Below are 21,966 nucleotides of genomic sequence, written 5' to 3' on the forward strand. Positions count from 1 at the left end.
GGTTCACTGTCACCTTTTGAGTGTTCAAACAGTGTTTTTATTAAATGTAAATTGGTAGCACAGTTACTTTTTGGCCTTTATTTTTTTATTTTTTTATTTTTTATCCTCACCCGAGGTCATTTTTCGATATTTTGTTCAGATAGAGTGGGAGGGGGAGAGAGAGAGAGAGAGAAACATCGACGTGAAAGCGACACATCGAGTGGTTGCCACCCACACGACCCAACCAGGGCCGGGGACAAACTACAACCAAGGTACGCGCCCTTAGCGGGAACCGAACCCGGGTCTCTCTGGACCGCAGGCTGACGCTCTAACCGCTGAGCCAAACCGGCCAGGGCACTTTTTGGCCTTTAAATTATTCTTACAGAAACTTCATTTATTGTAATTATTTAATAGGGATTTGTAGCATGAGTTTTCTTTCAAAACCCAGATAGCCTTTTGTGTTCAACTGCTATGCTCAGTTCTTCCTTTATTTACCCTTTTATTAATCAAAAGAAATGCTGTGAACTGTTACAGTAGTAGCCCCTGAACTGAGTTGCGTTCTTTTTGCATTGATTTCTTTTCCCTTCCTCATACTGATGTCAAGAATTTTTTTATTTTTTTATTTTTTTTTAGGGAAGCATCCAGTTTAAAAGGGTATACTCTCTAGTGCAGTCGTGTCTAACCTGGCATTCTTATCTTTGTATAATCTAGCCTAAGTTCTTTCTTTGTGAACTTGTCTTATACATCTGTCCTAGTCTGTCTTCACCCTTTTGCCAGTCATAGGTATTCAGATGCCTGCAAACTATCATAACTGTCTTTGCTTATGGTGTTGCCTCTATTAAAATGTCCTTCCCACAACCTCAGGCTCTTGGCACTATACCCATCCTTCAAAATTCACCTCCAATACACTTTCAGTATCTTTTCTGATCAAAAACGAACTATATTTTTTTCCTTTAATTTGCTTTGAAAATCTTTTGGAGAATTTATTTTTCTTAATCTAATTATTGGTATTTCCTGTGTTACTCTGTCCACCCAATTATAAACTACTTGTGACCAAGTATCTTGTGTTTCTTGTCTTTGAAGTTCTCTCTGGCAAGACAGATTGCCTTACGTGTAAAAGATGTTCATTAAACTCGGCCAGTGTGGCTCAGTGGTTGAGCGTCGACCCATGCACCAAGAGGTCACCAGTTCGATTCCCGGTCAGGGCACATGCCCAAGTTGTGGGCCTGATCCCCAGTGGGGGGCATGCAGGAGGTGGCCAATCGATGTTCTCTCCCCCCTTCTCTCTCTAAAATCAATTAAAAAATTTTTTTTTCAGATGTTTATTAAATATGCAAAAAATTAGATTATAACAACACATTTTATTTGAGAAATGTGTGAACTCTTAAAGGCAGCATTTGTGTCATACTTGTTTTATATTTCCAACATCCAGCACACTGCCTTCACCATTAACATGTCTTGAATTGCTGAGGAAAATATTTGAAGTCTTTAGTTTGGTCTTTGTATTTTAGCTCTGAGGAAAAATCAGCAAGTTGGTTTCACAGTAAATTAGGGGAATTTTCTCACTTAAGTATGAAAACTAAGGAATTTTTTATTTGATTAGAATTCTGTTAATTAGCAGGGTTAGAAAAGAGATTTTAACAATTAAGGAGCAGTATTTTTTCTAAGGATGATCAAGAACTTTATTTTCTTTATTATTAGCAGAAACATGTGTCTGCCTTATGGTTAGTAATAATAAAGCAGATTCCACTTCTTCCCTCTTCTGAAAATGCAGGTTCTTGTTAAACCTTTGGGAGACCGAGGATACCTTTTTCTTCTCTCTCCTTATCAAATGGTTTCTCCATATGGTAGGTAATCTCTTTAATTTTTATAATTCTCAACATTTTAGTTAAAACATATTGCTAATGAATTTGGCTTCTGTTTTTTTAGAACATCAAACTGCCAAGTCTCGAGTCCTACATGCTTTGTTTCTATTTCAAGAATCTAGAGGCATAGGTACTTGTAAGTTCTTTATCTAAATCCAGTCTTATAGATGCCTACATTGAAAATTTCCAGATAACTCCCTAAGCATTTTCTTTCTTACATTGTGTTATTAAGAGCTATTAACAATATAAAACACAAATTATATGACTTGATTTGTTTTTTTTACAATGAAAAATTATTTGGGTTTTAATCAGTATTTTCACTATGTAAATGTTGATTGTAATTTTATAATACAGTAGCTTCATTTTTCAGGGTTTTATAAAATATATATTTTTTAGCTTAGTTCATTTTTGCATTCAGATTTTAGCAACTATACAAGCATCATGTGCTGGGTTAAATATTAGGCCACTCAAAATTAATAAGGATTTTTCACACTCATATTAAAGAAAATTTGCTATTCATCATTTCTAAGAACTAACTTTAATGCTATATTAAGGTAAAGTTCCCACTAATGGGTTTGTTTCACTGTTAAATTAAGAATGAGATTCTCACTTGTAGTGCTCAGTGCCTGCATCTCCTCATGGGAATAGAGAGTTCATATGAAGTTAAGTTACAACTGGAAGGAATGCCGTTGCTATCCTTGGTAGGACTGTCTTACTAGGAGCTTCATATCTTGTCCTGCTTCTTTATTTCTCCTTATATTTTGCTTGCCACGAATTAAAAGGCCTAGGGACAAGAGGAAATGAGATCTTCAGTGATCTTCAGTTTTTTCCCTTAAAAAGTATGTTCTAGAATTTCCTTTGTTTTAGTTTCTCACTGGCTTGTCTTAGTCCCCAGGACTTAGAAACATGTGATTTATATATTTCCATGTTACATATATGTATTAGGGTACATACTAGTTTGGTTCAGCAGTAATGTATGAATGTTGTTAACATTTCTTTGACAATATATAGATCTGTATTTGATTGGTTTCTTGATTGCTAACATGGTTTACCTTTTTTGTTTTTTTACAGCACAGAAAGGTTCAACCAATGTAGTACCTCAGGAGAGACATGAGAGCATGCCAGATGTATTAAAAATAACTCAGTTTTTACAGTTTGCTTTGATTCGGTGTCGAAAGGAATTCAAAAATATAAATACTATAAATTTTCATTCTGTTGTTGAAAAGTACGTAAGTGAATTTTTTAAGCGAGGTTTTGGTTCAGGTAAACGAGAGTTTATTATGTTTCCATATGATTCACGATTAGATGATAAAAAATTCTTATACCCAGGTCCAAAAAATAAATGCCATATTGATGATTGTTTGCATACCTATATTTTCCGGCCTGAAATGTATCAGTTACCTATTTGTAAATTAAAAGAGCTATTTGAAGACAATAGAAAACTTCAACAGTTCAGTCAACTTTCAGATTTTGAAGGCCATGAAGAAATGAATGGTACAAAAAAGAAATTTGGAAAACGAAATAACTCAAGGGGTGAGACTATTAAACCTGGAAAGCAGAAGTCATCTCACTCTTTGGATTATGATAAGGATAGAGTCAAAGAATTGATTAATTTGATTCAGTGTAGGAAAAAAAATGTGAGTGGGGACTCAGACACAGAAGATATGAGAAGCAAAACTGTCTTGAAGAGGAAACTTGAGGATCTACCTGAAAATATGAGAAAGCTCGCCAAAACCAGTAATTTATCTGAAAATTGCCATCTGTATGAAGGTAAAATATCAGATTGCTCTTAATATAGTATAAAAATAACAAAAATATCGTAAAATAGTTCTTTCCTTTCTTCTAGCATGGGGTCTGCAGATTACAACCTGAAAGCCAGGCAGCCCGTTGTCTGCTTTTGTAAAGAAAGTTGTAGTGGAATACAGCTGTTTGTACACCATAATGGCAGAGTTGGGACAGAGACTCTAGGGCCCACAAAGCCTAAAATATTTACTCTCTGGTCCTTCACAAAAAATATTAGCCACCTCCACCCTAGCACGTCGGATTTCTGAATTGTGTAGCCTAGACTAATGTGAGAAAATAAAGTAGGCTCAGCTCTTGTCCTACTAATTGGACCTCCTGGCCTTTTATATTTCTTTTCTTCTATATTTAGAAAAGTACAACAGAATATTGGGGATGGGGGGTTGGGATGTTGCTAAATGAAAGGAATCTTCTGAGCTTTTAAAAAAAAGTTCTTAGATGCATACACATTTTTTTCCACCCTAGGAATCCAGTGATATGTTTGCCCTTTTTTTTTTCTAGTTTTCTTTGCTTTTTTTGTGTTTGTTGACATAAAGAAATGGGAGGCCTTCTATTTGATCTAGATTTTTAAAATCTTTACACTGCTAGTTCATAAGCATGAAATAGGTTTCTTTACATTCAGGGACCTTTGATGTAACAATCTACATTTTGTGCTGCTGCTGCTATTCTTATTAGACAGGCCTTAAATAACATGTGGCTAGTGGCTGCCTTATTGGATAGTGTAGGAAGTTTAGATTAATTAAAATGAAACAATTTATTTCCCGTTATACTAGCTACATCACTGTATTGAACAGCACAGATAACATTTGCATCATTGCAGAAAGTTTTATTTGACAGTGCTGTTTTCAATAACTTTCAGTGTTTTTTCTTTGATTTTTCTTTCTAACATTCCATCTTTGTCATAAGAATCACCTGAGTGGCCTTCCTGGCTTCTATCACTCACTTCAGCCTCATGTTCTTCTCAATATTGCTTTGCTAATTTGCTACCAATCTCAGCTTCTGTATTCATCTTTCAGGGCTTTGTTATAGACTGGCCACGTCCAGCTGAGTAACCACGTTTCCCATTCCTCCTTCACATGCTCCTTGGTTAAGGCTCATCTCTCTCAGACTATGTCGTGAATAGCCCTTCATTTTCTTTTTTCATGAAGCATCTTTGATTTCTTTCAAGCTTCATGTCTTTGCAATTCATATCCCAGTAGAATAGATTTCTGGCTGTTCTGCTTCTTGATAGTTTTCATCTCCTTTAGCTTATGCTGGATTTCTGCTTTGTGCTGAACCTGTTGATTCTGATCCGTGCTGTCTTACACTTTTGACATGTATCTTGAGAGTTAAGTACTTCCTGTATACTAGGTGATGGTCAGACTTGCATTTCTAGGTGTTCTCACTTGAGTTTCATTGTAGTTATTTTGCACACTTTATTTCTGATTTCTAAAAGTAGAGATTTAAAAATTGTATTCTAACATCTAAAATACCCTGACCTTGATTTGGTGGTAAAACCCACTTGTTTTATAGGAGGTAAAGTCCTGTCCTCCTCATCCCCTTTAACATCAACTTTTTTGAGATATGATTTATACCCATTTTAAGTACACTGATGAGTTTTTATAGCTATGTTACCACCATTCCAATATATAAAACATTTTTATTACACTGCCTCATATTCCTTTGTAGTTAATCTCACCCCACCACTGATCTGCTTTCTGTCTCTGTTGATTACTTTTGCCTGTCCTATAAGTACATATAATTAGAATCATACAGTATATACCCTGTTCTTTGATGTTTTGTTTTTGCATTATACCCTACCTAAATTGGAAATCATGGTATTACCTTCCCTCAGCCTTAAGCACATTGCTTTCTGAATGTCTACACCCTCTGCAACGTTTGAAATACATTATTGTGCAGATTACCCAAATTTACACCTGCATTGGGCCATGTCTTATTATGTTTTTTCTTACAGTGTAAGGTTAGTGTAGATTTCTTCAGGATGGTTTTGTATCTGTAAAATCCAAGGTTTGTTACGAATTTAAATAATCTAGTCATTTGAGATAAGGCTTAGATGACAATATCAGACAGTATTTTAAAGAGAAAACATAATAGCTGTAGAGGAGATAGATCACATTAAGTCACGAGTTCTTCTTTTTAGTAGATTTTAGTGTAATCTGCATATCTTCCTAATATTTTGCCAAATAGCAACAGATACTCTGTTGTCAAGCATCTGGTTGACTTTGGGATTTTGGTGGTAGATTTTAAGATAACTATACTATGGTTATTTATATATATTATCCATGTTATTAACTTGAAGTTTGAGCTCATTTCTCCATTAATAGATTTTTTAAATTATGTAAGTAAATTCTTATTTAATGGGAATTTTGACCTATGTGCAAAAGTTTAGAACCATCCATATTTGTAGAGGAAGGGATGCATGTACAGTACATGTAAAATCTAAGCTAGTGGTTTGATTGAGTTCCTGCCTTAAGTATCTTATGAAAGTTAATTTCTAGGTATATTCAATTAAAAATTTTATGCTAGCCTTCCAAACTCTACTTTAAGAGATGACTTTTTCTTTTTCTTTTCCCTTCAGAGTCTCCACAGCCTGTTGGCTCACTTGGGCATGATGCTGATTTGAGACTGCAGCAGCAGGATACGTCTAACTCTGGTGTTGCTGATATTCATAGACTGTTTAATTGGCTATCAGAAACACTAGCAAATGCACGCCATTCTGATGTGTCCCTGACAGATACTGTCAACAAAGCCTTAGGATTAAGCGCTGATGGTGCCTATGAAGAGCTGAGGCAAAAACATGAATATGAATTGAATTCTAACCCAGATAAGAAAGAATATGAGCAGCTTACTTGTGCAAAAATTGAAAATGCACATTTTAAGGGTCCTCAGAGCCCATTGCTAGAAGCTGAGATATCATCCATAAAGTATCCTGTTTCTACCAGTGAAGTAGGCACTGACCATAAACTTCATTTAAAAGAAGTAAGCATATACCTTTCAGTTATATTGTTTGCTTTTGTGAATGTGTGTGTGCAAGAGAGGATTTGCGCCAATGAGTTTTTTCTCCCAAGATTCACCTATTGTGATAAAGTTGGGCTAGACAGTCTTTTTTAGAAATATTTTTTTAGGAGTTCCATATCGTTTCATAATAAAATTGAATTCTCAAAACATTGGCTTTCTGCTGGAGGTACCACCGTAACCCATAGGTGAAGCAGATGAGGTGACTAAAATCAGTGCATTAGTTTATAAACAAGGTTAGGTATTTTGTATTTCTTATACAAATAGGAATGGAAAATGAGTGGTCTTCAGGATTACCACTGAAGTGACACTCAGCCTTGCTTGACAGGGTATCCAGTTTATTTGATATGTGTTTAGAGTACTGATCTCTAGCTGAGAAGTAGCCTTATCTTCCCCCAAGAAGTGGCTGCATCACTGCGGAACAATGCTAGGATGGCACCCTGTTCCTAAGGGCTTATTTCTAATTTACTCTTTCCTTTATTTTCTCTTCCCTGCCTTTGAATAAAAATCATGCATGTCCCCAACCTTTTTCCATGTGGTTTTTGGATATTTGTTTTAGGAGGAGGATAATGGCAGGAGGCTCACTTAGGGGGATGTGTAAAGTAGGCACTGAGAAACTAACTTATGTTAACGTTTCCTAACATATTTAATACTCTAAATTGGGCTGATGGGGGCATGGGTCCACTGCCTGTGTTTGTACGTCCTGTTGTAACAGAGCCATGCCCATTTGTTTAGGTATTGCCTGTGGCTGCTTTTGCACTACAGTGGCAGAGTTGAGTATCTGCATATATGACTCACAAAGCTTAAAGTACTTGGTGCTTTACCAAAGAAGTTTACCAATCTCAGTTCTAAATCAAAATCAAATTATACTTTGAAGGAAAATGTGTTTTACTTTGAGGTTAGAGTATTATAATTTTACCATATTGATTTGACTGACTTTCAATGTTCAGATTGAAGGTTGTGAATTTGTTGTGCAAAAATAGTTTATTCTTGACACTAAAATTAATTGAAAAGAAAGTTATTGAATATGTCCTCTAATTTTTAGGATCAAAATTTAATTAGCATGAATAATTTTGAAGATTGCAGTTTGTGTCCCACCATTCCCATTGAACATGGATTCCATAAACAGTCTAAGTCAAACAATGTTGAAGAGACTGAAATACATTGGAAACTGATTCCAATTACAGGTAAGAACAAGTGTACTGGGAATTAGGGTTGCTTGATTTTACTTAGGGACCAGTTTCCTGGAGGGTTTCTAGATTCCACTTTTAGGAGCTTTGTCTTACTTGGTTCTGACATCTTCATTGTCTTATTTTGAGCATCACCAAGTATCTGCAAAAAACTCTATTAAAAATAGGGATTTAAAACATGCATGTTCTCCATATGGGGTTTAGCATCCAAACTTCCAAATGAAAATTGTTGGCAGTAATTCAGTTTCTAATGAGGTGAGATGAAATGATGGTCTTTGGACAGCAAGTAAATTTTGTGTGCTCAAATGATAAGCTGTCATCTAAGAAGTGGTCATACTGAGGTTCATCTATTTAAAAGAAATTTGATTTCTTAAGACTGGATTATCTTAGAGAACTTGGATCATTGTGGAGAAATGATCAAATGCAAATATCCTAGAAAGCTTTATTGAACCATGGGGTAAGAATAGTTTAGCAAATGTGAAAAATCATTTTGTAGTATTCTAATTTCTCTGAAACGCACACACACACACACATCCGTGCTCTTAATATTCTAAGTTCTTACTCATCTTTGTTAGCTAAGCATTTTTGGAAATAATTCCAGGGACATCTTTTCTATTTCTAGACGTTTATTTAAACTTTGAAAAGAAAAAAACAAAACAAAACAGCTTTTTGCTAAAAAAGTAGACTGACTTGGGACCTAGAAGCTACTGAGACCTCCAAGGACTCTGCAAAGAATTTCTAAAATTTTGATGAATTTCCATGGGCTTCAGCACCATTCTCTACTTAGTACCTTACCATAGAGAGGGCAAGAGGCCTAGAAATGAAGGTAGAGAGGCAACTGCTTTTCCTTTAGGAGCTGGAGATGTCAGCTTGAGTTGGAGAAACAGAATAAGGAAGTAATGGGTGCAAGGTGATTATCTTAACCATTTTTCATTTAGACATCTTTACAGTTAATGTTCAGAGCCATTTGAAAGCACAACATCTAGGTGTTGATATTTCATCATCACTTGACCAAAAAGGGAAGCAATTTCCCATTTCTGAGTGACCCTTCAGGATTATTTTAGGCAGAATAAGGAGTACTTGGATTTGTTAGCATTAGGGGTTGTCTCAAAGGTGCTTAATAGGTATGACCTATATCTGAAGAGAGTCTACAAATCTAATGGATGCTTTCTGTCAGGAGGGAATGCAAGAAGCCCAGAAGACCAGCTGGGGAAACATGGTGAAAAACAAACACCAGGTGAGAAGGCTCGCTTTGCTTTTTCTTCCACTGGGCCCTTCTTCAGAATTGCTACTTGCATTTCTGGCCTTCCATCAATAGAGTGCCAATTTAAGTTCTGTTAATTACAGAAAATTTGAATAGTATATTTATACTTATATCATTAATTGATTTGTGTCAAATATTCTTATAAGAATATGTTCAAAGAAGCACTACATATTTATAGAGATTACATTTTCTTCACCTACAGTCAATTCTATCTGATATGATGATTTGGGAAGACCAGAATATTTTTCTTAATCCATTTCTGTGGGTTATTTTATGAGAAGCAGTTTTCAGGTTTCTCTTAAATTAAAAATAATATGTGAAGGTGAGGCCATTTACCTTTTAGGCACATTATTCCTAATCTTGACTTTTTTGTACCCAATTCTTCTTCTTTTTCTTCTTCTAATTGTAAAGCTAATTTCCTCAGATAATGTAAATTAGAGATAAGGAAACTTTCAGATTCCAGAAACATTTACAGATAGTAACGATTAGCTAGTTGCAGTGGGTGCCTTAAAAGATCTGTCTGAGCTCAGTCAATTCAACATTCCTGTACGATCATAGTCATTGTTTTCTTGCTTAGAGTTTGATGGTGGGTTTTTTTTCATTTTGTTGATCTTACACCTACAGAAATCTTAAGTGGTTTTTTGGGGGGAAGGAAAGCTAAATGACTTTTGAATTTTAGTCGGTCTTTACAGTTATTCCTCTCTTGGAAATTAAAAAGACTTTTAGTTAAAGAATTTCTTGAAGAAAGTTTTATGTTACCTAGGGAAAGATGATTTAAGAAAGGAAGAATAAATATATGACAGAAGTGCACAAATCTTGAGTATGCAGCTCTGTGAATTTTTACATATATTTGTATATTATAGACACACTTAAACGTTTAAATGTGACACAACTCAGATTAACGTGTAGAACACTTGTAGCACCTGAGGCTTTCTTCTGCATCTCCCTGCCCCAATAGTAACCACTAAATCTGATGTCTTTTACCATAATTAGTTTTAGCTGTTCTTGAATTTAAGCTACATGGGACCTACATGTCGTCTTGTTTTTAGGTCTTTCTCTCAACATTATGTCTGGGATTTACCTGTGTTTTATCTCTATCAATAATTCTTTCTCATTAGGAGCAGCAGGTATCTTGTATATGCTTCAAAAATACTCCATTAGCATCTGCAGTCCTCTTATTTAGCATACCATCTTCCTATTTTGTGATTGAAAGTATAAATATCTGAATGATGCAAACTCACCACTCCCTTTTCCCTTTAAAATCAAAGTACTGCAGTGTTTGAATGACAGTAGAAAATATGCATTATTATGTATATTAACATGTGTTGCTTTTAAATAATTTATTGAAGACATTTCGAAAATAAAGTCAACCTACTAATCAAAATCATATAGGGGAAATTTGTGCAAAATAAAATTAGGTAGTGATAATTTGCTTTTGTTTTTGCTGTTAATCTTCACCCTTGCTATTTTTCCATTGATTTTCAGATAGAGTGGAAGGAAGGAGGGAAGGGTGGGTGGGGAGAGAGAGACAGACAGGGCTGGGGATCATATCTACAGCCCGTGTACATGCCTTTGACCGGAAATCAAACCCGAGACCCTTTGGTCCAAGAGCTGATGCTCTAACTGCTGAGCCAAACCAGCGAGAGCACATTTTTAAAATGGATTTGTCAGAAATTTTTAAATTATAGGTGGCCCTCCTCAACCCATTTGTTTTTTTAATCCTCACCCGAGGATATTTTTCCATTTTTTGTACAGATAGAGTGGGAGGGAGAGAGAGAGAGAAACATCGACGTGAAGGGACACATCGAGTGGCTGCCACCCGCACGACCAACCAGGGCCGGGGACAAACTGCAACCGAAGTACATGCCCTTAGCGGGAACCGAACCCAGGTCTCTCTGGACCGCAGGCCGACGCTCTAACCGCTGAGCCAAACTGGCCAGGGCAACCCATTTGTTACATGAGATACAATTTTTAAATTTTTTATTTAAAAACAAGTCAGACATTTGACATGGTACATAATTCAAGAAGTACAAAAATACTTCAAAAAGTAAGTCTCCCACTTGTAGCCCAAACATTTTATATGTACACTAAACCCCATATTGAAATTTAAGAAGGATATATTCCTTATTACTGAGTTATTTTCTAGAACTTGAATTTTCTGATTTATCAGTTCATACAGTTGTAATCTTTACCATGGTATTGGACATTCTGCTCCCCTACTCTTTTCCCACCTACAAACCTGTTGTGGTCTTTTTACCCTGCTGGCTGGTACCTTTGCAGCAGTTAATGATTATAATGGTTCACGGTAATCACTGGGGTTGATAGAGAAATGTCACAAGCTGACTGCTGCTGAGGCTGTTTTAACCTTTAGGAAAGTGTGAGTGTGGGTAAAATCAGAACTTTGTGTCAGGAGGGCATGCCGTTACACCTGAGTGGATAGGGAATTCACTATATCTTTAAAGTACTTTAGTTTTGAAAACTAGAACCTGGACTTTCTAATTTAGAGGTACCATTTTATATACTAAAATAGCAATTTGTTATGGAATGTAGGTGAGGATTTAAGAAAAATTAGTAAATTTTTAAAGGATACAATTGTGTAATACTGATCTAGGCGAAGATCACAATTTTTTTCTTGTCCTAAAATATAGTATTAAATGGTTGTTACAGATATTTTCTCCTTGTTTTTACTTTTTTAAAATACGTTTTTATTGTTTTTTGTTGTTGTTTTTTAAAGACAGAGATAGAAACATCGATCTCTGCTGTCTTCTACACATCCCTTACCAGGGATGGAATACCTGCCCCCCCCCCCCCACCTTGTGCCCTGACCAGGAATCCAACTGGCGACCTCTTGGTACAGGGGAGGATGCTCAACCAACTGAGCTACACTGGCCAGACTCTCCTTGTTTTTTTAAAAGGGATTTAGGGTACCTGTTTTGAAATGTAATTTCAAAAACGTAATTGTGTTAGAATTTAGGATTTGTGGGCAGGGAGGAATTAGGATCTTATGGGTTGATCTAGTTATCAAGAGTAAAAAGTTAACTAGTTCTATTAGCATTAACTAGCTTAAATGAACTCTTTATCTCTTATGGGGTATTAGCTATTGTGATTTCTCTTGGAATTATTTCGAAACAAAATAAAAATACTTTAAAAAGCACTATAAAAAATGTTACTCTTGCCTGGCTGGTGTGGTTCACTAGTTGAGCATCGACTTAAGCACCAGAAGGTCACCGGTTTGGTCCCAGCCAGGGCACATGCCCAGGTTGTGGGCCAGTCCCCAGTGGAGAGCATGCAGGAGGAGGCAGCCAATTGATGTTCTTGCTCATCAACATTTCTCTCTCCTTTCCTTTCCTCTCTCTAAAATCAATAAAGAAAAAATATTTTTAAAACAATGTTACTCTTAATGCAGCTTTGAAATATGTTCTCTCCTGTATTATTAAGCCTTTTTCCCCATGATAAATTGAAATCCCTAACACTGTAGGATATCCACTAAGCAGCCCCATATGTGAAAAAGTAAATCTGAAAATATAAAATTAATTGTCCTACATTATGAATGCATTTCTTAACTTGGAAATTATTCCCACATCATTTCAGTTTGGCATTCTTTCAACTACCTTTCCCTCAAATTTTCATATCAAGACTATATTACTATAGTAGACATTACTTGACAGAGGACATAGGGGTTGAACAAGCTGTTGCAACTGACCATCCTGATTAAAACATGTCTATTAAAGTCAGACAGAAAGGTGGGGCAGCAGAAATAAGCAAATGACTTAACTTGTATTGATGCCAAATTGACCCTGTTCACACCATTATTTGAAATTTTTATTCTACCTTCCAATGCATAATTATTTCTAATGATCTGAAATTTTTTCTCAATTATAAGTTTATTTTTCAGATGCTACTTTATTTTGAGTTGCTCTTATAATAATAAACTCTTCCTATATAGGTGTGAAATCACCAGAAGAACAACTGGTGTATCTGCCACCGCAGGAGGCCTTTCCTAACGACCCCCGGGTAATAAGTAGACAGAGAAGTTCTGATTACCAGTTTCCATCCTCTCCATTTACAGACACACTAAAGGGCACCACTGAGGATGACGTGTTGACAGGTCAGGTGGTGACAGTGGAGGAGCAGTGTGTGCCAGCAGCAGAGCCGCCTGCAGTGAGCGAAACCACAGAGAGGACAGTGTTAGGAGAATACAATCTCTTTTCTAGGAAAGTAGAAGAGATTTTGAAGCAAAAGAATGTTTCATATGTCAGTAGAACTTCCACACCTATCTTTTCAACACAAGAGAAGATAAAACGACTTTCTGAGTTCATATATTCTAAGACTTCCAAAGCTGGCATACAGGAGTTTGTAGATGGCTTGCATGAGAAACTAAATGCTATTATCAAAGCATCAGCCAAGAGTGGAAATTTGCCATCAGTCAGTCTTAACGATTCTGGTACTAAGATAGCATTGAATCCTCTAGGAAGACATGTCATACCAGTTTCCTCAAGTGACTTCAACAGTAAACACCACCCTGAACCACTTTGTAGTGATACTTTGAAAAACACCAACTCAAATGAACAGCATTCTTCTTCAGCTTTGAGTTTAACTGAAGTAGAAGTAAACCAGCCACACCATGCCACAGAGCTAATGGTGACTTCTGATCATACTGTACCTGATGATATTGCTCAGGAACCAGAAGAAAGAGAGACAACAAAATCACCTAGTGATGTAAACATTTCTGCCCAACCAGCTCTTTCAAATTTTATAAGCAAGTTAGAACCTGAAGTATTTAACAGTTTGGTTAAAATCATGAAAGATGTCCAGAAAAATACTGTGAAATTTTATATTCATGAAGAAGAAGAAAGCGTGCTCTGTAAAGAAATAAAGGTAAACTAAATGAGAAGTTTATAGTTATGTTGTATTAACTTGTCATGTTGGGTCTGACCTCTATAGAAAATAATTTTTTTTGTTTTTTATATATTTTTTCATAATTTAATGCAGAGTGGAGTAAAAGTCTTAAGTTCAACTAAATTGAAAACGTGATGTAAATATCTTAGAATTTAGAATCTTGTTTCATAGTGTTATTTTAAAGACCATTGTTATATACTGCAAATACTTTTAAACTTTTTGTTCAAAGATTTTAAATGTTTTGTACTTAGGTTTTTAATGATGGGGAGGAGTAAAGGAAGTTGTCAGTGTTTACCTCACGGGGTTTATCAGTCAAACAGAAAAATGAAACTGTCCAGGGATAACCTAATGATAATATATCTTGGTGTTTCTTATACCTGGTCATGTCAGGGTTTCCTACAGCCTTGATTGATCAAAAAATATGATCCTGAAAGACTCCCTAATTATGAAAGATTCTTCACTGCAAGGTATATTTTTTTCTACTGGTTAGAGTACATGAGCATTTTTTATTTAAAAAAAAAAATGTATTTGAGTGTACATAAAGGGTTGGACATAGATTTATAAAATTTGTAATAATAGTTATGTAAATTATAATTCTGTGGGTTTAATATTAAGCATTTAGTATTTACTAAACTATGGGATATTAATTCCTAAGGAATGCCTTAGATTTTAAAATAAAGGCCCGCTACCATTTTTGGAATTTAATTACCACGATGAGTTTCTGATTGTTTTGTAAGAGGAAACAGAAGAAACTGTAAATAAATGGCTCATAAGCCCAGAGTGGCCCAGAAACTCCATGCTGCTGACATGTTCTGAGCCTTTGTCAATTTTGGGATCCCTTGTTGATGTCAGCATGTTTCATGTGGTGTGCCCATGAAGACAGAAGAGCAGGGAAATGGAGGAGGCAGAGTGCTCAGTGTATCTTCCAGTTCCCTGTGGTCTTTTGGGAAGATGGAACCAGACTTGCTAGGAATTCCTTGGTTGCATTTTACCTTGTATGATTGAACATAGAGCTTTTTTTTTTCACCTCCAGCAACATGTGCCCAAGCATGGTACTCTTTGGAGCTTTAACTGCATGTTGGTATGGGGCTAGATGAGAAAATAGGTTGGGCACAGGTCTTAGTGTATTCAGCATTACTCCACCTTCCCCCACCACATTTTTAAACTGATTATAACATGTTTATAGGAAGTACATTTACTTATGAATGATGCTTTAAATTCATTCTGACATAGAATAAGTGGCATTTCTGTTTAGAAAAAAATATGCTCTGTGTTTTACAAATCTGATAGGAAATCAGATTGGCACTTGACTTCTTTTAATCAATATCCATTGGGAAATTTCCAGCAAAATGTTACAAAGAATAAAAACTATGAATAAAATTTTAAGCTTCCTAAATATTTCTGGAGTCAAACTGATTTGTTATTGTACAGTAAAACCTCAATATAATGGATTAATTCGGGAGTGGGGGTGTCCATTAAAGCCAAAAGTCCATTATATAATAAAGTAGGTTCTCTGAATGCATATGTTAAAAAAATTGACATATGAGTTTACCTGTTTTTACTTACATAGACATGTTTATATAATTAAAATTATGTATGGAAAATTTAATTTTACGGAAAAGTTTTCTATATGTATTATGGTAATTTTAACTTTATACTGAATAGGTCTAGTAAATGTGTGCATTCACCAGTCACCACAAGTAAACAAATGTACATAGCTCGGGTGTGGCTTACTGCATTGGGAATATAGGCCAGCATGAGATAAAACTGCTACAGAAAGTCACACCAGGCAACGGCAGAACCAATTACCACACGCAGTTCAGTGTGATCATGTGCTAATTATTTGCTGAACATTGTTTACAAGTGGTGACTCTTGGATTTCAATATATAGACTACAGTTGTAGATATGTAATATTTATGTCAGTGAAACTACTGTGTGTTTCCAACATATGGCCTGTTTGCTAGAATGTGTTTAAAATAACAGTGAATTAATAACCAAAAAGTAACCTATAAAGTATAAGCAACTCTTGGTTAAAGTCATTTAAAAATTAATGGTTTTAATTTTCACACGTGACATACAGACTAGAATTTTTGTCTGTTAAATCCAAAGTCCGTTAAATCGAGGTCCGCAGAATTGAGGGTTTACTGTATGAGTTAAACTGTCTTATCTAAAATGAACTCTCATTTAAAGTTCTTAATGTAAAAAGACAGACCAAAAATTATAAGTAGAACTGACAATAATTTACCTTTTCATTACTGGACTCTCAGCTGATCTGAGATCTTCACAGAAGTTTTACATGTTAGATCAAAATCAGTGTAGTAGATGTTGCCTCTTTAGTTTGGGGCTCCACAGAAACATCCTCGTTGGGTGTGACTTGTAGGTAGACAGCTTTTGAAAGACCAGTATAGACTGGTTGTGAGGTAAGCTGGGTTTAGATTTACACTTATCTAATTAGCCTTGCCAACCCTGAGAAAATTAATTTGCTTCTTTATCTGTGAAATGAGGAATGTGACCTCCAGGATCCTGCAGTTTGTTTTAGAGTCCAGAATCCCATCATCAAGGGAGCTCTGCCTGGAGTTCTACCTTGTGTCCTTTGGAGGGAGGTATTAGATGGGAGTCTGTTTTGCTTGAAGGTGTAAACTTGACAGACGTGGCTAATTGTAGTGTGTGAATACCACTGTACATCCTGGAGCTACATATAAAAGATTTTGGGGCTACTGTGAATTAAATGAGCTACAGTGGTGGAAAAGTGGTTTGTAACTCAGAAGGGAGTATACCAGTAGCATTGCTGCAAATAACCAAGGGCCTGCTTTGAAAGAAAAGGAAAATGGGAGTCATGAAATGGTTAATGATTGGGCTCTGAGTGGCTCAGAATAAGCAGTGGAGCTGGATTAAGAATCTGGCCTAAGCCATTGTTCCTATGGTTCTTTCTCTTATCGCACACTGGCATTTACTTGGCTTTGATTGCATAGCATTGTGACATTGTGACCATGACCATTTAAGCTCTGAGCTTTACATTCAATAAGAGCAGACCTGATGATCCCTGAGGTCCCTAGATCCAGCTTAAGTTTATGTTTATCAGTTTATATTGCATTTCTAGTGTTAAATGGATGTTTGCAAAAAAGCTTTTTAATGTTGACTTAGCTTTTTTTTTTTTTTTTTTAACAGGAATATCTTATCAAATTAGGCAATACAGAATGTCATCCAGAACAGTTTTTGGAAAGAAGATCAAAATTAGATAAACTATTAATTATTATTCAAAATGAAGACATTGCAGGTTTCATTCACAAGGTAGACTATTAAGTAAAATTTACTACTTACTTTGGTAATAAAAACAACCTTATTTTAAAATCTTGTTTTTGAGACTAAAGCTGTTTGTTTTTAAAATATCCTCATCAGCTTTAAAGGAGATAAAACTTCAAGGTTTGGACGTTTAGGCTTGAGACCTAAACGACCCTACTGTGAATCAGCTTGTGAGATTCAAGTTTGTACCCCTGCAAAAATTTAAATGGCGGCACATCACAGACCTTCCATATCACTCAAATAGTCAAGACTAAGAATACTGACTCCTTGAATGTCAATGGGTCTGTTGACTCTCTTTATATTGTTGTCATCTTCATTTGTATATCCCAGGTAAAACCTATTTTTACCGCTTTTGCCAAATGGGTCATGTTTTCCCTTGGATTTGAAGGTACCCCATCTAGTCTTAGGAGCCTCTCTCAAGTCCTACTGCCCTGTGAAGCCTTTCCTGACTGTTTAGTACATAGGTTCTTGCCATCATTTGAATTCTGACTAGACTCACAGGGCTAGACAGGTTAGCATTTTTCATTCTGTGATTCCAGGTCTACTGTGCCCTTTCTTTAGAGTGTTCTCTGTTCATGGTAGGTACCCATTACATAAATGTTGGTTTTTATATTTGGAAATAATGTTGGGAATATTATTTTGTGCTTGACTTTCACAAATATAGGTTTGCCACAGTGCATTTTGTTAGACTTTTCTTGTAGGTTACTTCACGTTAGAGTCAGTTCATTCCCTTATCCTTATTTCTGTTTTTATTTTGGTGTTTAACTAGGTACCTGGCTTGGTGACTTTAAAGAAGCTCCCCTGCGTTAGTTTTGCTGGTGTTGATAGTCTGGATGATGTTAAAAATCATACATACAATGAATTATTTGTATCTGGAGGTTTTATTGTATCTGATGATTCCATTCTAAATCCAGAAGTTATCACAATTGGTAAGATGTATGCATTCTTTTGAGCATGTAACTTCTGTCTTGTCTAGGTTTTTCTCAATGATGACTCATACTTTTAACATATTGTTTGTTCAGCCAATCACACATAACTTGTACATTTCCATCATTTTCTCAAGCTTTATACAGATTTCCCATTCTTAGTCTTTACAATTTTCTCTAAATTTGATACAAAGCAGAGCTCTCTACACTTACTGTGCTTGGATCACTTCTGGTTTATTATCACTATGTTCTTTTTTATAATGTGTAGAAGTTATGTTCTTAGATCTAAAAGATAGTATATAGATTTGTCTCCTTTGGGGACAGGGAGAAAGAAAATACATAGGATATTTCTACACAATATCATCATACTCTTCTTCCATAATTAAGTTTGGGTAATTGTTATTTATTGAATTTAAAATCAACTTCATTATCTTGAACAGAGAACCTTAAAAATTTTTTGGCATTCCTCGAAGAACTTAGTACTCCAGAAGGAAAATGGCAATGGAAAGTCCACTGTAAATTTCAGAAAAAACTAAAAGAACTGGGCAGGTAAGATTTCGAAAATAACTATATAATGGTTGTTGATTTAACACTTTGTGTGTGTATGTTGACAACATTTCTTTCTAAATTTCTATGTATTTATACATTATGGATGCTATTCAGTTTTCACAGATGTCCTTAGCCAGCCATAAGGGAATGTGATACTGAATTATTCTAGCCTATTTGCAAGTGATGTTGTTTAGGTAGAAATTCTGGTTCTGTCTATAGGTAAAATTGGTTTAATCTTTGCTACTTGGGGGTTTTGAATAATAATAAAAATGGAATAATCGGTATTTACTTATTTTTTACTAAACTGTATATGTCAGCTAGATCAGGCTCTCTTCCATTTGAGGGCTAACTTAGGCAGCTAACAACATCACAATTACTGAGACAAGGATTAATCTCAACACGATAAGGGGACTTCTGATTAGGACATTCATTAGGTGATTTCTAACATGCCCAGAAGTCACTTCTCAAAATGTGAACCTTGGAGCAGCAATCTCTTTTTTTGTTCTTTTGTGAAGGATACTTTTTTTTTTTTTTTTAGAAAGGGAAGAAGTGAGAGGGAGGGAGAGAGAGAGAGAGAGAGATCAACTGACCACCTCCTGCATGCCCTCCAGGACATAATCTGGGCATGTGTCCTGACTGGGAATTGAACCAGCAACCTCTTGGTGCATGGGGCACTCAACCACTGAGCCACACTGGCTAGACTGAAGGTTACTTTTTCATTGATTGTTTTTAGAGAAAGTTTAAGTTGGGAAGGAGAAAAACATCAATGTGTCATATTAATTGGTTGCCTCCCCATGTGCCCTGACTCGGGTTAGGATCAAATTTGCAACCCAAGTATGTACCCTTGACCAAGAATCAAACCCCTGACCCTTTGGCCGACACTCTAACCACTAATCACATCAGCCAGGGTGGAGCAGCAATCACTTGGAGAGGCCCCCACAAACAATTATGTAATCAAATAAGTTTGGGATACTTATCTTACTACTAGAGAGTCCACACAAGGTATTCATGCATTTAAGGTCTTTTTTTTTTTTTTTTTAATCCTTACCTGAGGGTATTTTTCTGTTTACCATTAGAGTGGGAGAGGAAGGGGGGGGAGAGAGAGAGAAACATATGAGAGTGACATCACACTAACTGGTTGCCTCTGCAGACCCCGACCAGGGCCAGGACGAACCACAACTTGAGGTAGTGCCCTTGACCCGAATCAAACCTGCAACTCAGGACCGTCACTGTAACCACTGAGCCAAAAGAGCCAGGGCTCAACTAGCATTTCTTAAACTTAGACCACAAAAAATTTCTTCTAATACTTATTGACATTGCAGGTTACACACTTAGGGAAATTCATGCTTAAATAATTTTAAAGTATTTAACTTTAATCCTCACCCGAGGGTATGTTTATTGATTTTAGAGAGAGAGGAAGGCGTTGGGGTAGGGGGGCTGGGGAAACATTGATGGGTTGCCTCTCATACTGTACCCCCTCCACCCAGGAATCGAACCTACAACCTAGGCATCTGCCCTGACTGGAAACTGAACCGAAATCTTTAACTGAGCCTCCTTTATCTTTAAATCTTATCTTTATATAACAGGTAACAATACTGAGGCTAAAAGGTGTAACTTGTACAAGGTTAATACCATCTTTTTCCTGATAGTATAGTCAGTATATAGAAATATAGGTAAAGTAGCTTAGAGCCATGTATTATTTGAAGAAAGGATTATATTTTTTATGTTCATTTATGCCCTTCATTAAAGTTCTAAATTAGGGAAACTAAAGAGAATTGCAATTTGTTACTTAGTAAGTAAATGAGTGGTTGAGATTTTGGTCTACACTTAATAGCTGACCCTCAAGCTTTGCCTCTACAGAAAGCCCCTGGATTTACTTGTGGGTTGCACAATTCTGTACTCTTTCTGCCAAGAAGCACCCTTACATCAGGCAGTGGGCTAAGTAATGCAGTTGTCATTAGTTGCCTCAAGTTAGAAATTATGGTTTTAATTTGAAGCAAAAACTTCCACAGTAAATTTTAGAAATGCAAGATCTAGATACTGAACTACTTAATTTCACAGATTGAATGCTAAAGCTCTTAGTCTGTTGACACTTCTGAATGTCTATCAGAAGAAACATCTGGTTGAAATTTTGTCTTACCACAATTGTGATTCACAAACTCGAAATGCTCCAGAATTGGATTGCCTTATCAGACTGCAGGCTCAGAACATACAGCAACGACACATAGTCTTTTTAACAGGTAAGCAGTGATCTTCAGCTTTCTACTATGAATATAGAATGTGGGTAACAGGATTTTGTGGTGCTATAATGGGTATTAACTGTTAAGCTATGATTTTGAAAAGGTGGGGAAAAGAATTTTGTGAGGGCTGGGAGCAGGCATCGTTTGTCCGTGTACATTTTCAAGTATTTTACACTTGGAATGTTATCTTTTTAATTTAGAAAAGAATATCCAGATGCTCTCCAGTTACACAGATAATGGAATAGTAGTTGCATCTGCTGAAGCCTTTATGCAAAACTTTAAAAATCTTGTGGGCTATCACAACTTAGTCACAGAAGAAAACCTTCCACTGCTCGGTGCTAATGAGAATCTTGAGTCGCAGTCAGGTAACTTTTTAGTAGTTTTCATTTTCTTTAAGGCAGACAGAAAAGAGGAATGGTTTTGCTGTTTTCATATAATGAAATGCCTATTTTGAAACCACTCACCTCGGTGTAAACAGCTTCAGGGGAAATGTTTTAAGGAATTTATCATTCTTAGCATGCACAAAATATGCTCATTTATTAAACAATAATCAATACAAGCTGCTAGTTTCTGTGGACTGCATACTATAGAGTATGCATTTTCTCTTTGAGGATATTGTAAGCTTTATTGGCTGCTGTTGTCAGCGAAGGGGTTATATTTTTTTAAAAGGACACCAGATATGGGGATTTGGCATTGGGGTACTAAATCTCCCCAGATGTACCAAGTAATTTAATACAAAGTAGCAGTAGGGATATCCACAGCTTTAGTCTTTTGTGAGACGGCCTCTGCTTTGGTTCCAGGTTTTATGTAAAATAAAAAATGTACTTTTGTTTTCGATGAAAAGCAGAGATCAAACTTTTGATAGAGCTAACCAGTTTAGAAGTAATCCAGTGAAGCTAGATGTCAGAATTTTTATTTTGTATTTGTCTTGTCAA

The 21,966-nt window shown here is 36.0% G+C and overlaps 1 protein-coding gene across 12 annotated transcripts in view; it reads left to right on the forward strand.

The window, feature by feature from the left end:
• Window positions 1-21,966, forward strand: part of TASOR (transcription activation suppressor) — a 59,212-nt gene that overhangs the window by 36,416 nt on the left and 830 nt on the right. For 6 of the 12 annotated variants that reach the window (XM_036267279.1, XM_036267268.1, XM_036267277.1 and 3 more), the window contains 12 exons: window positions 1,754-1,826; window positions 1,909-1,980; window positions 2,916-3,614; window positions 6,223-6,623; window positions 7,705-7,846; window positions 9,027-9,086; window positions 13,060-13,991; window positions 17,182-17,304; window positions 18,086-18,245; window positions 18,683-18,791; window positions 20,853-21,031; window positions 21,232-21,396. In XM_036267279.1, coding sequence (XP_036123172.1) covers window positions 1,754-1,826; window positions 1,909-1,980; window positions 2,916-3,614; window positions 6,223-6,623; window positions 7,705-7,846; window positions 9,027-9,086; window positions 13,060-13,991; window positions 17,182-17,304; window positions 18,086-18,245; window positions 18,683-18,791; window positions 20,853-21,031; window positions 21,232-21,396 — 3,115 coding nt within the window. Of the gene's footprint in view, window positions 1-1,753; window positions 1,827-1,908; window positions 1,981-2,915; window positions 3,615-6,222; window positions 6,624-7,704; window positions 7,847-9,026; window positions 9,087-13,059; window positions 13,992-17,181; window positions 17,305-17,412; window positions 17,898-18,085; window positions 18,246-18,682; window positions 18,792-20,852; window positions 21,032-21,231; window positions 21,397-21,966 lie in introns of those variants that run through there. The other 6 variants (XM_036267280.1, XM_036267269.1, XM_036267272.1 and 3 more) reach the window with 5 other exon arrangements.

Source organism: Molossus molossus, unplaced genomic scaffold (genome assembly GCF_014108415.1).
Source record: "Molossus molossus isolate mMolMol1 unplaced genomic scaffold, mMolMol1.p scaffold_m16_p_18, whole genome shotgun sequence".
NCBI lineage: Eukaryota > Metazoa > Chordata > Mammalia > Chiroptera > Molossidae > Molossus > Molossus molossus.